We start from the raw sequence: 17,432 nt of genomic DNA, 5'->3' as shown, positions 1-17,432 counted from the left end.
GTTCTCCAAGGTAGCTGGAGACCTTAGCCATTTTGACCACTCCTACATGGTAAACAAATCAGAATTTGCCAGAGTATTCCGCTACCCGTACCAGCGATGCAAGGACATGCGCTATGTGGTGGAAGGGTTTAAGAAGTGTGGCCTCTTCCCTTTTGACCCTTCAGCCATTGATGGGTCCCGTTTAATGCCGTCTCGGACCCTACCGGGTCCCAACACCGCCTCTACTGGAACCAGTAGCAATGTGCCATCCATCAGCACCTCCTCCCCAGCGACCACAGGAGGACCCTCAGCCCCTGCCCCAGTCCCAGCCGCTGCTCCAGTCCTATCCCTAGCTCTAGAAGAGCACCCCCTAATAGAGGGGGGGCTGATAGCGAAGGACCTGGGGCACATCCTTACTGTCCTGAAGTATTGGCTGGACCGATACAGAAGACTCCCTGTGGTCGCCACATGCCTCACCGGGGAGGAATACACGCGCCAGTGGCAGGAGAGGGGTGAGAAGGAGAGGGCCGAGGCAGAGGAGAAAGAGCGTCGGGCAGCCCTCAGAACACAGAGGGCACAGGAGAGGGCTGCCATGGATGAGACCATTGACGCCATCGCCTCTGCTGGACCCCCTGCTGGAACCACTCCTGACAGCTGCATCACCACTGCCAGTGCCTCCCAGTGTGCAACACCTGTAGGAGCCGCCGGAGTCCCCAGCTGCAGAAGAAGGCCACATGCCTACTCCCCCGGCCACACCATCGTCGGCCCCTCAACCCCACCATTACAAACACCAGCTCCTCCAAGCCATCGTCGGCGGTTTTGTCCACCACCACCACGATGCACACCACCCCCCATGTCTGTCACCACCAACACGGCCTCCTCTGGACCAACTGCCTCCTCCGTCTCCCCTGGTCACACCACCATAGCAGCCTCGTCTGATGTCCCTGCCCCCCGAAATTTGAATACCACCACCTCCACAGGTAAACACATGTTAAAATTACGAAAAAATGACTGTTTGCTATCTGTTTTATAAAACAGCAATGTAAAAAAAATATATATATATATCTTTATATATCTACAGTAAATAGCACCAGCCCTCAAGTCATCTCCGCCTCCTCCAAAACCTCTGCAGCTTCCTCCAGAGGTATTGATGTAAAAAAGTTGAAAAGGGTTTTCATGCAACATGCTCTCTAACACCACTTTTTCTCAAACTGCAGCACAGAAAAGGAAGAGAAAAGCTACACCGGTCACATCTGTCACACCACCCATGGCACCACTCTCAGGTACTTCATAATCTGTTTTTCTCGCTCTCTCAGTTGTATCAATTACTATTGTTGTTGAAGAACTTCTACATTTTACAAAACCATATTAATCAATTTGTATTATTATTTAATTTTTTATAAAAGAAGACACCACCTGCTGTGCTCGCTGCGGGGAGCGTGATCCGCCTGCAAGCTCCTCTCAGGAGTGTAGATCCGAGGTGCCATGGGTGTGCTGTGACTTTTGCCAGCACTGGTTCCACTGCAGGTGTGTGCAGTGGGATCCAGAGGTAGCGGTGGAGCTTGATTTTTATTGTGATTTTTGTGACAATATAGGGATGGAGGTCGAGATTTAATTGTTTGTTTTGTTTGTGTTCATATGAAATTATTTATTTGTTCAAAAAAATAAATGTCTAAAATATAATATATATATTTATTGAACCCATCTTGTGTATTTCTTCCTTTACTTTCCAAGTGCACCTCTGCAACACAAACTCCAACAGTGTTTTCATTGTTTTATGTTAATGCACATAACTGAAATTAAAGTGTATTTGATGTAAATTATTAATACTCATATTTCATTTGGTTACAACATGGAATATGTTGGTGAAGAACCATTTTTTATGAGTCCACAAGAGGGCGCACCGGGCTACGCAATGAAAAGTTGACAGGCAAGTCATTATTTTTTACCTGGAGACTAGCCAACTAGTCAACTATCTAGTAAACACTTCGGGTACGTGGTTGGTGTCTCTTTTTTCAACAAAATTAAACGGATATATCTTGTAATTGAACAAAATAGTAAGGTGGCCAATAACTGGGGGCCGTATGCCGATAATACGGGACGTATTTTTTTGCTAAACAGCTTATCAAAAGCTGACAACAGTAGTATTTCCAATGAAATGTCAAACTTGCTAATTGCTAACCCGTTAGCTAACATTTTTACGACACCAATAATCACAAAACATTGAAGGCTTGATCACAAGATAACACTGTTGAAGGTAATATATTTCTTAAACGCTGTTGAATATGCCGATAATACGGGATTCTACGCTATACTTATTTACTGCTAGCTAAGGGTTAGCGTGCTAGCTAAGGGTTAGCGTGCTAGCGATGCTAACGATGCTAGCTATGTTGGCAAGCTAGCTAATAAGTTTAGCATAATTGGTAAACATGTCTTTGATTCAGAATACATCAATACACTGTGGTTAACCCAATGTTACATGCATTGGAAAATAAAATTGCTAGTGTAACTTGAATTGGTTTACAAGCTAGCTAGAAAAGCCAGTTCCTTTTCATCTGTTTTGTCAAGCTATAAGCCTGCATGTGTGCTAAAATATTTAATTAAATCCCCTCATTAAATTAATATATTTAAGTTGCATCAGTTTTTTATAGCCCTTTCTTACCCAAATACCATTTTTTCCGTTGGAATAATTTGGATGAAAATAAGAAATATGTGAAAGGAAATAAGTGACCAGATTTTGTTATTGAAAACCCTGGACATTCACTTCTTTAAAAAATAAATATATATACAGACATTGCCAGATTCTTTAACCAAATCCCTATTTCCTACACTAATTTTTTAAGATCGAAAACAAAATGGAAGATAAGAGTCCAGGAACCTACAAAGCAACCATTCCAGTCTGACAGCTGATTATTACATAATGCGGAGCTGTAGTAAACTGGGACATGCCGGGCATATCCAACTCGGCACTAAGGGTGGAGGGGGGTGCACAGACGCAGGGTGGCCGCTAGGTGGGTGACTCAAAGCGGTGTGCTCGTCATGCTTCGACATGTCAAGGGAGGTTAGTAATCTGGCTTCAGCCCTACACCGGCGTCAACAGCCGGAGCAATGCTAGCCCTGACATGTCTTTCCGAGCCTATTTAAATCCCGGGGAGACGGGGAAGTGGTTCCTACTGCTAGCCCTACACCGGCGTCAACAGCCGGAGCAATGCTAGCCCTGACATGTCTTTCCGAGCCTATTTAAATCCCGGGGAGACGGGGAAGTGGTTCCTACTGCTAGCCCTACACTGGCGTCAACAGCCGGAGCAATGCTAGCCCTGACATGTCTTTCCGAGCCTATTTAAATCCCGGGGAGACGGGGAAGTGGTTCCTACTGCTAGCATCCGAGCTGAAGCACTTTATGTACAGAATATGAAGGGTGTATTATAGAGATGTGTGTGTGTGTGTATATAAGGGACGTCTACTCTTTAGTACTTCTATTTATTTAGATAGGTAAGCTTGTTTCTGTCTTCCAAAGCTTGTCTTGACGTGTATGTAATTGTATACTTTTATAAGGCATTGCATGTTAACTTTGACATTTTAAATGTATTTTTTGCTCTACTCTTCAACAGGTGAAAGACAGAAAAGTCGGCTTTGGTACCCTCCGGAAATCACGTGTCTAGACTCGCGCTCTCCTATGCACCTGCTGAGGCAAAGAGGGAGCTGAGAGTTTTGATGCTAGGGGAGAGTGGTCTGTCTGTAAGGAGCGCCGCAGAAATTCTTTTTTCACCCGAGTTTTAAAGGAAAAGTCTTGGAATAGACAGAAAGGAATGGATTTCACGGTATCCCACCTCGGCTCTGTATTGATTATTCTCATTGCAGGTGTAGCCCATGGCCTGGAGATCACATCCCAGGGGCCCACGTCCATAGAGAAGGCCAGCAGTGAGAGCGTCAAGCTGGACTGCCAGTTCTCTCTGGCCCCCGAGGACTCTGGCCCCCTGGACATTGAATGGAGCCTGCTGGCCTCCGACAACCAGAAAGAGGATAAAGTGGTGATCCTGTACTCTGGGGACAGGGCCTATGAGGACTACTACCCTGCAGTGAAGGGGCGGGCCCACTTCAACTCAGCCGACCCTAAGAATGGCGACGCCTCCATCAACCTAACGGGTCTAAAGTCTAGTGACACTGGGACCTATCAGTGCAAGGTGAAGAAGGCCCCGGGCATCCGCAGCAGGAAGATGCTGCTGACCGTCATGGTGAGGCCTTCCAAGCCCAGATGCTATGCCGAGGGCCCCACCCAGGAGGGTAAGGACGTGGTCCTGAGGTGTATGTCCAGTGAAGGTACCAACCCCCTGCAGTACACCTGGGAGAAGACCAGCGACAACAAACTGCTGCCTGCCTCCGCCGTGCTAGACCCTGTGGGAGGCACCATGAACGTAAGGAACGCGTCCACCAGCTCCTCGGGAACCTACCGCTGCACAGCTAAGAACCGAGTGGGCATGGAGGAGTGTATTCTACAGCTTGGCATCACTCCCCCCCCCAACACTGCTGGTATCATAGCTGGAGCCATCATCGCTGTTCTGCTGGCCCTCATCATCATCGCCATCATCCTCTTCTGCTGCTGCCGCGCCCGCAACAGGAAGAAGTATGAGAAGGAGATCTCCTACGAGATCAGAGAGGACGTCCCCCCTCCGAAGAGCCGCGTGTCGACAGCCCGCTCCTTCACCAGCGTGGGCAGCCAGCGCTCCTCCCTGGGCTCCATGTCCCCCTCCAACCTGCACGAGTATGCCCTCAAGCCCCAGTACGACAAGATCCCCTCCGTGGAGGAGTACGAGAGGCCCCCCAGCCACGCACCCCTGCCCCCGCCCGTCGCCAGCAAGATGGCCGGCCCCAACCTCAGCCGCATGGGCGCCATCGCCGTCATGATCCCCGCCCAGAACAGGGACGGCTCCATCGTGTAGTGGAAAGAAACAGAGAAAGTCTTTGTTGCCTGTACCCTGCTGATATAGAAACCACACGTCTTTGGCTCAACTTTAGTTAATCAAGTTATTGTTTGCGTGAAGCAGACAGATGAAAACCGTTAAGACCCTCAATGGACATTATATCCCAGACTTTTCAGTTTCCATAATATTTTCTAGTCTCATATTTTAATTAAGTTAAATATTTGATGTTGTGAATTTCCAATTGCAGTATATCTTAGTTTACTCCTAGAATAGTGGATATTAGTTCATTTCTAAGGAAGGAATAGTTACTCTTCATGTGTTGTTAGCAGCCAAACTACTGGTATAGAAGTTGTGTAGGTGTTGCCTCTGGATTCTTCTCCACATAGTTAGATTTACACTAGTTTCACTATTGGTTGTCGCTTTCATCAACTAAGTACTACATACAGTAGATGCTCTCAAAAAAATATAAAGGCTTTTGTCTTGGTTCTGTTGTTTTTCCTGTTGATATACTGTTTTACCTACTTTAGTTGAATGAACTGATTGTCACTCTAGATAAGAGCATCTGCTAAACTAGAATACAAATGCACTGTCATTTACTTATTTTAAACATAAATGGTGAGCTATGATTGGCTAGCAGGTCCCCTTGGTTTTGAAGACATGTCACACAGCTTTGGGGAGAATTGTCAGGGGGTCTATCTGTCTGTGAGGAAGTCTGAGTCAGAGAGAGAGATTGGTGTTTATCTTAGTTAGAATGTTAGAACATTCAGTCACCTCTTGACTTCCTCTCTGACTCACTGGGGTTCAAATGGACCTCTGGAATGTCAAACTAGTCTGGGACTCCTTCCTCTCTGACTCACTGGGGTTCAAATGGACCTCTGGGATGTCAAACTAGTCTGGGACTCCTTCCTCTCTGACTCACTGGGGTTCAAATGGACCTCTGGAATGTCAAACTAGTCTGGGACTCCTTCCTCTCTGTTGTTCATCAGGGAGACAGTTATCTCAGACTGAGAGGCTGCATTGATGCTTTAGTTTATAGGGTGTTGAGTGTTTAACTGGTCCACATTGATTGCTGGAGAATATGTTTACAGTCTGTGTAATCTGCTTTTATGATAAGGAACTGATGCCTTCGTGGCAGTGATCAATCACAATAGCCTCCTGTCAGCTAGAGAAGTATATGGGATGGAGTCATATATTTCTACTCAGTACAGTGATCATGTGTCTTATCAGTTGCCTGTCTAAAATGGGACCCAGAATACTCTTATTGAGTTGTCTGGATCAGTATGGGATGAGGTGTATCAACTAGACTGGGACAGAACTGGCTGGATCAGTATATGGAGAGTAACGACTAGACTGGGACAGAACTGCCTGGATCAGTATATGGAGAGAGGGTATCGACTAGACTGGGACAGAACTGTCTGGATCAGTATATGGAGGGAGGGTATCAACTAGACTGGGACAGAACTGGCTGGATCAGTATGGGATGAGGTGTATCGACTAGACTGGGACAGAACTGCCTGGATCAGTATGGGATGAGGTGTATCGACTAGACTGGGACAGAACTGCCTGGATCAGTATATGGAGAGAGGGTATCGACTAGACTGAGACAGAACTGCCTGGATCAGTATGGGATGAGGTGTATCAACTAGACTGGGACAGAACTGCCTGGATCAGTATATGGAGGGAGGGTATCGACTAGACTGGGACAGAACTGTCTGGATCAGTATGGGATGAGGTGTATCGACTAGACTGGGACAGAACTGCCTGGATCAGTATGGGATGAGGTGTATCGACTAGACTGGGACAGAACTGGCTGGATCAGTATATGGAGAGAGGGTATCGACTAGACTGAGACAGAACTGCCTGGATCAGTATATGGAGAGTATCAACTAGACTGGGACAGAACTATTGATGGTGCGGTCTTATCCTGAGACATTCCCAGACTTCTACTCTTGACCTCTGGCAGCACCCCTGTTACGCTCTCTCTCCTCTTGACCTCTGGCAGCACCCCTGTTACGCTCTCTCTCCTCTTGACCTCTGGCAGCACCCCTGTTACGCTCTCTCTCCTCTTGACCTCTGGCAGCACCCCTGTTACGCTCTCTCTCCTCTTGACCTCTGGCAGCACCCCTGTTACGCTCTCTCTCCTCTTGACCTCTGGCAGCACCCCTGTTACGCTCTCTCTCCTCTTGACCTCTGGCAGCACCCCTGTTACGCTCTCTCTCCTCTTGACCTCTGGCAGCACCCCTGTTACGCTCTCTCTCCTCTTGACCTCTGGCAGCACCCCTGTTACGCTCTCTCTCCTCTTGACCTCTGGCAGCACCCCTGTTACGCTCTCTCTCCTCTTGACCTCTGGCAGCACCCCTGTTACGCTCTCTCTCCTCTTGACCTCTGGCAGCACCCCTGTTACGCTCTCTCTCCTCTTGACCTCTGGCAGCACCCCTGTTACGCTCTCTCTCCTTTTGACCTCTGGCAGCACCCCTGTTACGCTCTCTCTCCTCTTGACCTCTGGCAGCACCCCTGTTACGCTCTCTCTCCTCTTGACCTCTGGCAGCACCCCTGTTACGCTCTCTCTCCTCTTGACCTCTGGCAGCACCCCTGTTACGCTCTCTCTCCTCTTGACCTCTGGCAGCACCCCTGTTACGCTCTCTCTCCTCTTGACCTCTGGCAGCACCCCTGTTACGCTCTCTCTCCTCTTGACCTCTGGCAGCACCCCTGTTACGCTCTCTCTCCTCTTGACCTCTGGCAGCACCCCTGTTACGCTCTCTCTCCTCTTGACCTCTGGCAGCACCCCTGTTACGCTCTCTCTCCTCTTGACCTCTGGCAGCACCCCTGTTACGCTCTCTCTCCTCTTGACCTCTGGCAGCACCCCTGTTACGCTCTCTCTCCTCTTGACCTCTGGCAGCACCCCTGTTACGCTCTCTCTCCTCTTGACCTCTGGCAGCACCCCTGTTACGCTCTCTCTCCTCTTGACCTCTGGCAGCACCCCTGTTACGCTCTCTCTCCTCTTGACCTCTGGCAGCACCCCTGTTACGCTCTCTCTCCTCTTGACCTCTGGCAGCACCCCTGTTACGCTCTCTCTCCTCTTGACCTCTGGCAGCACCCCTGTTACGCTCTCTCTCCTCTTGACCTCTGGCAGCATCCCTGTTACGCTCTCTCTCCTCTTGACCTCTGGCAGCACCCCTGTTACGCTCTCTCTCCTCTTGACCTCTGGCAGCACCCCTGTTACGCTCTCTCTCCTCTTGTGTGTTATGCTGTGGTGTTGACCTCTGACCCCTGTGCTGTCTATTGTCAGGTGATATTCTACCTGGGGCAGTACATCATGAAGAAGCAGCTTTATGACATGAAGCAGCAACACCTAGTGCACTGTGCTGACGACCCACTGGGGGCTGTACTGGGAGTGGACAGCTTCTCTGTTAAAGAGCCACGGTGAGGGGACACACTGCAGGGAGTGGACAGCTTCTCCATCAAAGAGCCACACACAGACACTCTCACAATAACACACACACAGACACTCTCACAATAACACACACACAGACACTCTCACAATAACACACACACAGACACTCTCACAATAACACACACACAGACACTCTCACAATAACACACACACAGACAATCTCACAATAACACACACACAGACACTCTCACAATAACACACAAACAGACACTCTCACAATAACACACACACAGACACTCTCACAATAACACACACACAGACACTCTCACAATAACACACACACAGACACTCTCACAATAACACACACACAGACACTCTCACAATAACACACACACAGACACTCTCACAATAACACACACACAGACACTCTCACAATAACACACAAACAGACACTCTCACAATAACACACACACAGACACTCTCACAATAACACACACACAGACACTCACAATAACACACACACAGACACTCTCACAATAACACACACACAGACACTCTCACAATAACACACACACAGACACTCTCACAATAACACACACACAGACACTCTCACAATAACACACACACAGACACTCTCACAATAACACACACACAGACACTCTCACAATAACACACACACACAGACACTCTCACAATAACACACACACAGACACTCTCACAATAACACACACACAGACACTCTCACAATAACACACACACACAGACACTCTCACAATAACACACACACAGACACTCTCACAATAACACACACACAGACACTCTCACAATAACACACACACACAGACACTCTCACAATAACACACACACACAGACACTCTCACAATAACACACACACACACAGACACTCTCACAATAACACACACACAGACACTCTCACAATAACACACACACAGACACTCTCACAATAACACACACACACAGACACTCTCACAATAACACACACACAGACACTCTCACAATAACACACACACAGACACTCTCACAATAACACACACACAGACACTCTCACAATAACACACACACAGACACTCTCACAATAACACACACACAGACACTCTCACAATAACACACACACACAGACACTCTCACAATAACACACACACAGACACTCTCACAATAACACACACACAGACACTCTCACAATAACACACACACAGACACTCTCACAATAACACACACACACAGACACTCTCACAATAACACACACACAGACACTCTCACAATAACACACACACAGACACTCTCACAATAACACACACACTGGGTTACTGATACAGGGCTGGGTTACTGATACAGGGCTGGTTTACTGATACAGGGCTGGTTTACTGATACAGGGCTGGGTTACTGATACAGGGCTGGGGTACTGATACAGGGCTGGGTTACTGATACAGGGCTGGGTTACTGATACAGGGCTGGGTTACTGATACAGGGCTGGGTTACTGATACAGGGCTGGGTTACTGATACAGGGCTGGGTTACTGATACAGGGCTGGTTTACTGATACAGGGCTGGGTTACTGATACAGGGCTGGGTTACTGATACAGGGCTGGGTTACTGATACAGGGCTGGGTTACTGATACAGGGCTGGGCTGGGTTACTGATACAGGGCTGGGTTACTGATACAGGGCTGGGTTACTGATACAGGGCTGGGTTACTGATACAGGGCTGGGTTACTGATACAGGGCTGGGTTACTGATACAGGGCTGGGTTACTGATACAGGGCTGGGTTACTGATACAGGGCTGGGTTACTGATACAGGGCTGGGTTACTGATACAGGGCTGGGTTACTGATACAGGGCTGGGCTGGGTTACTGATACAGGGCTGGGTTACTGATACAGGGCTGGGTTACTGATACAGGGCTGGGTTACTGATACAGGGCTGGGCTGGGTTACTGCTGGGTTACTGATACATGGCTGGTTTACTGATACAGGGCTGGGCTGGGTTACTGATACAGGGCTGGTTTACTGATACAGGGCTGGGTTACTGATACAGGGCTGGGTTACTGATACAGGGCTGGGTTACTGATACAGGGCTGGGTTACTGATACAGGGCTGGTTTACTGATACAGGGCTGGGTTACTGATACAGGGCTGGGTTACTGATACAGGGCTGGGTTACTGATACAGGGCTGGGTTACTGATACAGGGCTGGGTTACTGATACAGGGCTGGGTTACTGATACAGGGCTGGGTTACTGATACAGGGCTGGGTTACTGATACAGGGCTGGGCTGGGTTACTGATACAGTGCTGGGTTACTGATACAGGGCTGCTGATACAGGGCTGGGCTGGGTTACTGATACAGGGCTGGGCTGGGTTACTGATACAGGGCTGGGTTACTGATACAGGGCTGGGTTACTGATACAGGGCTGGGTTACTGATACAGGGCTGGGCTGGGTTACTGATACAGGGCTGGGTTACTGATACAGGGCTGGTTTACTGATACAGGGCTGGGTTACTGATACAGGGCTGGGTTACTGATACAGGGCTGGGTTACTGATACAGGGCTGGGTTACTGATACAGGGCTGGGTTACTGATACAGGGCTGGCCTGGGTTACTGATACAGGGCTGGGTTACTGATACAGGGCTGCTGATACAGGGCTGGTTTACTGATACAGGGCTGGTTTACTGATACAGGGCTGGTTTACTGATACAGGGCTGGGTTACTGATACAGGGCTGGGTTACTGATACAGGGCTGGGCTGGGTTACTGATATAGGGCTGGGCTGGGTTACTGATACAGGGCTGGTTTACTGATACAGGGCTGGGTTACTGATACAGGGCTGGGCTGGGTTACTGATACAGGGCTGGGTTACTGATACAGGGCTGGGTTACTGATACAGGGCTGGGTTACTGATACAGGGCTGGGTTACTGATACAGGGCTGGGTTACTGATACAGGGCTGGGTTACTGATACAGGGCTGGTTTACTGATACAGGGCTGGGTTACTGATACAGGGCTGGGTTACTGATACAGGGCTGGGTTACTGATACAGGGCTGGGCTGGGTTACTGATACAGGGCTGGGTTACTGATACAGGGCTGGGTTACTGATACAGGGCTGGGTTACTGATACAGGGCTGGGTTACTGATACAGGGCTGGTTTACTGATACAGGGCTGGGTTACTGATACAGGGCTGGTTTACTGATACAGGGCTGGGTTACTGATACAGGGCTGGGTTACTGATACAGGGCTGGGTTACTGATACAGGGCTGGGCTGGGTTACTGATACAGGGCTGGGTTACTGATACAGGGCTGGGTTACTGATACAGGGCTGGGCTGGGTTACTGATACAGGGCTGGGTTACTGATACAGGGCTGGGTTACTGATACAGGGCTGGGTTACTGATACAGGGCTGGGTTACTGATACAGGGCTGGGTTACGGATACAGGGCTGGTTTACTGATACAGGGCTGGGTTACTGATACAGGGCTGGGTTACTGATACAGGGCTGGGTTACTGATACAGGGCTGGGTTACTGATACAGGGCTGGGTTACTGATACAGGGCTGGGTTACTGATACAGGGCTGGGTTACTGATACAGGGCTGGTTTACTGATACAGGGCTGGGTTACTGATACAGGGCTGGGCTGGGTTACTGATACAGGGCTGGGCTGGGTTACTGATACAGGGCTGGGTTACTGATACAGGGCTGGGCTGGGTTACTGATACAGGGCTGGGTTACTGATACAGGGCTGGGTTACTGATACAGGGCTGGGTTACTGATACAGGGCTGGGTTACTGATACAGGGCTGGGTTACGGATACAGGGCTGGTTTACTGATACAGGGCTGGGTTACTGATACAGGGCTGGGTTACTGATACAGGGCTGGGTTACTGATACAGGGCTGGGTTACTGATACAGGGCTGGGTTACTGATACAGGGCTGGGTTACTGATACAGGGCTGGGTTACTGATACAGGGCTGGGTTACTGATACAGGGCTGGGTTACTGATACAGGGCTGGGTTACTGATACAGGGCTGGGTTACTGATACAGGGCTGGGTTACTGATACAGGGCTGGGTTACGGATACAGGGCTGGTTTACTGATACAGGGCTGGGTTACTGATACAGGGCTGGGTTACTGATACAGGGCTGGGTTACTGATACAGGGCTGGGTTACTGATACAGGGCTGGGTTACTGATACAGGGCTGGTTTACTGATACAGGGCTGGGTTACTGATACAGGGCTGGGCTGGGTTACTGATACAGGGCTGGGCTGGGTTACTGATACAGGGCTGGGTTACTGATACAGGGCTGGGTTACTGATACAGGGCTGGGTTACTGATACAGGGCTGGGTTACTGATACAGGGCTGGGTTACTGATACAGGGCTGGGCTACTGATACAGGGCTGGGTTACTGATACAGGGCTGGGCTGGGTTACTGATACAGGGCTGGTTTACTGATACAGGGCTGGGTTACTGATACAGGGCTGGGTTACTGATACAGGGCTGGGTTACTGATACAGGGCTGGGCTGGGTTACTGATACAGGGCTGGGTTACTGATACAGGGCTGGGTTACTGATACAGGGCTGGGTTACTGATACAGGGCTGGGTTACTGATACAGGGCTGGGTTACTGATACAGGGCTGGGCTGGGTTACTGATACAGGGCTGGGTTACTGATACAGGGCTGGTTTACTGATACAGGGCTGGGTTACTGATACAGGGCTGGGTTACTGATACAGGGCTGGGTTACTGATACAGGGCTGGTTTACTGATACAGGGCTGGGTTACTGATACAGGGCTGGGCTGGGTTACTGATATAGGGCTGGGCTGGGTTACTGATACTGGGCTGGGTTACTGATACAGGGCTGGGTTACTGATACAGGGCTGGGTTACTGATACAGGGCTGGGTTACTGATACAGGGCTGGGTTACTGATACAGGGCTGGGCTGGGTTACTGATACAGGGCTGGGTTACTGATACAGGGCTGGGTTACTGATACAGGGCTGGGCTGGGTTACTGATACAGGGCTGGGTACTGTTACAGGGCTGGGCTGGGTTACTGATACAGGGCTGGGTTACTGATACAGGGCTGGGTTACTGATACAGGGCTGGGCTGGGTTACTGATACAGGGCTGGTTACTGATACAGGGCTGGGTTACTGATACAGGGCTGGGTTACTGATACAGGGCTGGGTTACTGATACAGGGCTGGGTTACTGATACAGGGCTGGGCTTGGTTTGTAGAGGCCTGTGCTGTGACTTCCCCAGCATCACCCAGGAAGTCTCCCTGCTTCTTCCGATGGACACACACACACATATGCACACAAACGGAATCACCCTGCCTGCCTTTTCCAGTGGAGCGCTACGCCTGACACCAGACAGTCTTTAATCAGTAGCTTTTTTGAGAGCAGGCCGCCCCGGTCAGTCGGTCAGTTGTGGTGATGGGGATTGGTAGGAGGCAGGTTCAACAACAACAGGGTGGTGGAGCGCTCAGAGTGCAGCCTCTAGGCTCCCTATCCTCTCCAACACCTCTCTCTGTCATCAAGTGGCACTTGGCCCTCTCCTCCTCCACTCCTCTCGTCCTCCACCCCTTTCCTTCTCCACTCCTCTCCTCCTCCACTCCACTCCTCTCCTCCACCCCTCTCCTCCTCCACCCCTCTCCTCCTCCACTCCACTCCTCTCCTCCTCCACTCCTCTCGTCCTCCACCCCTTTCCTCCTCCACCCCTCTCCTCCTCCACTCCACTCCTCTCCTCCTCCACTCCCCTCGTCCTCCACCCCTTTCCTTCTCCACTCCTCTCCTCCTCCACTCCACTCCTCTCCTCCTCCACCCCTCTCCTTCTCCACTCCTCTCCTGTTCTCTACAACGCAAAGCAGAGGCAGAGAGTTCAATGGTGACTTGAAGAGATCTCAGATCGTGGTCCGGAATGATAATGGGCCCAAAACAGGGTGCTTAAGGAGTTACCACACGTCTTAGAGAGAGTATAGAGAGAGAGATAGGGGATAGAGAGAGAGAGAGAGAGAGGGGAGAGAGAGAGAGAGAGAGAGAGAGAGAGGAAAGAGAAAGAGAGAGGAAAGAGAGAGAGAGAGAGGAAAGAGAGAGAGAGAGAGGAAAGAGAGAGAGAGAGAGAGAGAGAGAGAGAGGAAAGAGAAAGATAGAGGAAAGAGAGAGAGAGAGAGAGAGAGAGAGAGAGAGAGTGAGAAAGGAGAGGCAGAGAGACAGAGATGTTAGAGAGCTGGAGACCGAGAGAGAACAGAGAGGCAACACGTGATAGAGGGAGGAATACAGGAGTTTACTCTCCGAAGAAAGTTAGTTACTCGTTCCAAAACTTTCTAGGGTGAATTGGAGTACCGTAATCAATTATTACAATCACGATCAAAACATTCCATCTGTGCCTTGACTAACTGAATCAGATGTATTAATGCAGGGCTGGAACGAAACCATGCACGGCCAGTATCTCTCCAGAACTGAAATTGAAGAAGGATGTTACTGTAGTCTGGATGGTCTCAAACTATTTAGAAAGAGGAGCCCCCAACAAGCCAGAAACCCTGTTGTCAACCTCTATCAGTGGTGGACACAGTGGGAGTCGGCACCCTTAGTGTGTATTGAGAGGTGTTAACACCCCATGTTACCATAATCAAACTGTCACGAGGTAACTCTACTTTACACTCACTGATAAAAGACCATCGATTAGGATTATTAAAGTAGGGTATTTAGTGAGGTGTCAGAGATAGGGAGTATTAAACTGGGGTATTTAGTGGGGTGTCAGAGAATGGGAGTATTAAACTAGGGTATTTAGTGGAGTATCAGAGGTTGGGAGTATTACACTAGGGTATTTAGTGAGGTGTCAGAGAATGGGAGTATTAAACTAGGGTATTTAGTGGAATATCAGAGGTTGGGAGTATTAAACTAGGGTATTTAGTGGAATATCAGAGGTTGGGAGTATTAAACTAGGGTATTTAGTGGGGTGTCAGAGATAGGGATTATTAAACTAGGGTATTTAGTGGAATATCAGAGGTTGGGAGTATTAAACTAGGGTATTTAGTGGGGTGTCAGAGATAGGGATTATTAAACTAGGGTATTTAGTGGAATATCAGAGGTTGGGAGTATTAAACTAGGGTATTTAGTGGGGTGTCAGAGATAGGGATTATTAAACTAGGGTATTTAGTGGAATATCAGAGGTTGGGAGTATTAAACTAGGGTATTTAGTGGGGTGTCAGAGATAGGGATTATTAAACTAGGGTATTTAGTGGAATATCAGAGGTTGGGAGTATTAAACTAGGGTATTTAGTGGGGTGTCAGAGATAGGGATTATTAAACTAGGGTATTTAGTGGAATATCAGAGGTTGGGAGTATTAAACTAGGGTATTTAGTGGAGTATCAGAGGTTGGGAGTATTAAACTAGGGTATTTAGTGGAATATCAGAGGTTGGGAGTATTAAACTAGGGTATTTAGTGGAGTATCAGAGGTTGGGAGTGTTAAACTAGGGTATTTAGTGGAGTATCAGAGGTTGGGAGTGTTAAACTAGGGTATTTAGTGGAATATCAGAGGTTGGGAGTATTAAACTAGGGTATTTAGTGGGGTGTCAGAGATAGGGATTATTAAACTAGGGTATTTAGTGGGGTGTCAGAGATAGGGATTATTAAACTAGGGTATTTAGTGGAATATCAGAGGTTGGGAGTATTAAACTAGGGTATTTAGTGGAGTATCAGAGGTTGGGAGTGTTAAACTAGGGTATTTAGTGGAATATCAGAGATAGGGATTATTAAACTAGGGTATTTAGTGGAGTATCAGAGGTTGGGAGTATTAAACTAGGGTATTTAGTGGGGTGTCAGAGATAGGGATTATTAAACTAGGGTATTTAGTGGAGTATCAGAGGTTGGGAGTATTAAACTAGGGTATTTAGTGGAGTATCAGAGGTTGGGAGTATTAAACTAGGGTATTTAGTGGAATATCAGAGGTTGGGAGTATTAAACTAGGGTATTTAGTGGAGTATCAGAGGTTGGGAGTGTTAAACTAGGGTATTTAGTGGGGTGTCAGAGATAGGGATTATTAAACTAGGGTATTTAGTGGAGTATCAGAGGTTGGGAGTATTAAACTAGGGTATTTAGTGGAATATCAGAGAATGGGAGTATTAAACTAGGGTATTTAGTGGAGTATCAGAGGTTGGGAGTATTAAACTAGGGTATTTAGTGGGGTGTCAGAGATAGGGATTATTAAACTAGGGTATTTAGTGGAGTATCAGAGGTTGGGAGTATTAAACTAGGGTATTTAGTGGAGTATCAGAGGTTGGGATTATTAAACTAGGGTATTTAGTGGAGTATCAGAGATAGGGATTATTAAACTAGGGTATTTAGTGGAGTATCAGAGGTTGGGAGTATTAAACTAGGGTATTTAGTGGAATATCAGAGAATGGGAGTATTAAACTAGGGTATTTAGTGGAGTATCAGAGGTTGGGAGTATTAAACTAGGGTATTTAGTGGGGTGTCAGAGATAGGGATTATTAAACTAGGGTATTTAGTGGAGTATCAGAGGTTGGGAGTATTAAACTAGGGTATTTAGTGGAGTATCAGAGGTTGGGAGTATTAAACTAGGGTATTTAGTGGAATATCAGAGGTTGGGAGTATTAAACTAGGGTATTTAGTGGAGTATCAGAGGTTGGGAGTGTTAAACTAGGGTATTTAGTGGGGTGTCAGACATTGGGAGTATTAAACTAGGGTATTTAGTGGGGTGTCAGAGATAGGGATTATTAAACTAGGGTATTTAGTGGAGTATCAGAGGTTGGGAGTATTAAACTAGGGTATTTAGTGGAATATCAGAGGTTGGGAGTGTTAAACTAGGGTATTTAGTGGGGTGTCAGAGATAGGGATTATTAAACTAGGGTATTTAGTGGAGTATCAGAGGTTGGGAGTATTAAACTAGGGTATTTAGTGGAGTATCAGAGGTTGGGAGTGTTAAACTAGGGTATTTAGTGGGGTGTCAGACATTGGGAGTATTAAACTAGGGTATTTAGTGGAATATCAGAGGTTGGGAGTATTAAACTAGGGTATTTAGTGGAATATCAGAGGTTGGGAGTATTAAACTAGGGTATTTAGTGGAGTATCAGAGGTTGGGAGTGTTAAACTAGGGTATTTAGTGA

At 48.0% G+C, this 17,432-nt stretch overlaps 2 protein-coding genes and 1 long non-coding RNA gene across 5 annotated transcripts in view; all 3 read left to right on the top strand.

Annotated features, from left to right (window-relative positions):
- Positions 1-96: 96 nt before the first annotated feature.
- Positions 97-1,679, top strand: LOC311121960 (uncharacterized protein). Of its 3 annotated transcripts, none has more exons than XM_084196389.1 (4): positions 97-959; positions 1,061-1,123; positions 1,197-1,262; positions 1,389-1,679. In XM_084196389.1, the coding sequence occupies exons 1-4, from the start codon at positions 107-109 to the stop codon at positions 1,592-1,594; spliced, it is 1,188 nt and encodes a 395-aa protein (XP_084052515.1). In that variant the 5' UTR covers positions 97-106; the 3' UTR covers positions 1,595-1,679. The 3 variants fall into 3 exon arrangements, with proteins under 3 accessions (XP_084052515.1, XP_084052514.1, XP_084052516.1); XM_084196388.1 differs by having other exon boundaries at positions 1,386-1,679; XM_084196390.1 differs by lacking the exon at positions 1,061-1,123 and having other exon boundaries at positions 1,386-1,679.
- A 1,917-nt stretch (positions 1,680-3,596) lies between these two features.
- On the top strand, positions 3,597-5,277 carry LOC311121959 (coxsackievirus and adenovirus receptor homolog). Its single transcript, XM_084196387.1, has one exon. The coding sequence runs from the start codon at positions 3,789-3,791 to the stop codon at positions 4,917-4,919; it is 1,131 nt and encodes a 376-aa protein (XP_084052513.1). The 5' UTR covers positions 3,597-3,788; the 3' UTR covers positions 4,920-5,277.
- A 2,900-nt stretch (positions 5,278-8,177) lies between these two features.
- Positions 8,178-17,432, top strand: part of LOC311121963 — a 21,320-nt gene continuing 12,065 nt past the window's right edge. Inside the window, exon 1 of the long non-coding RNA XR_014612365.1 lies at positions 8,178-8,324. This is a non-coding gene — a long non-coding RNA (uncharacterized lncRNA). The remainder of the gene's footprint in view (positions 8,325-17,432) is intronic.

The sequence above is a fragment of the Coregonus lavaretus genome (genome assembly GCF_964263955.1).
Source record: "Coregonus lavaretus genome assembly, contig: HAP1_SCAFFOLD_926, whole genome shotgun sequence".
NCBI lineage: Eukaryota > Metazoa > Chordata > Actinopteri > Salmoniformes > Salmonidae > Coregonus > Coregonus lavaretus.
This window is presented reverse-complemented; position numbering and strand designations above follow the sequence as displayed.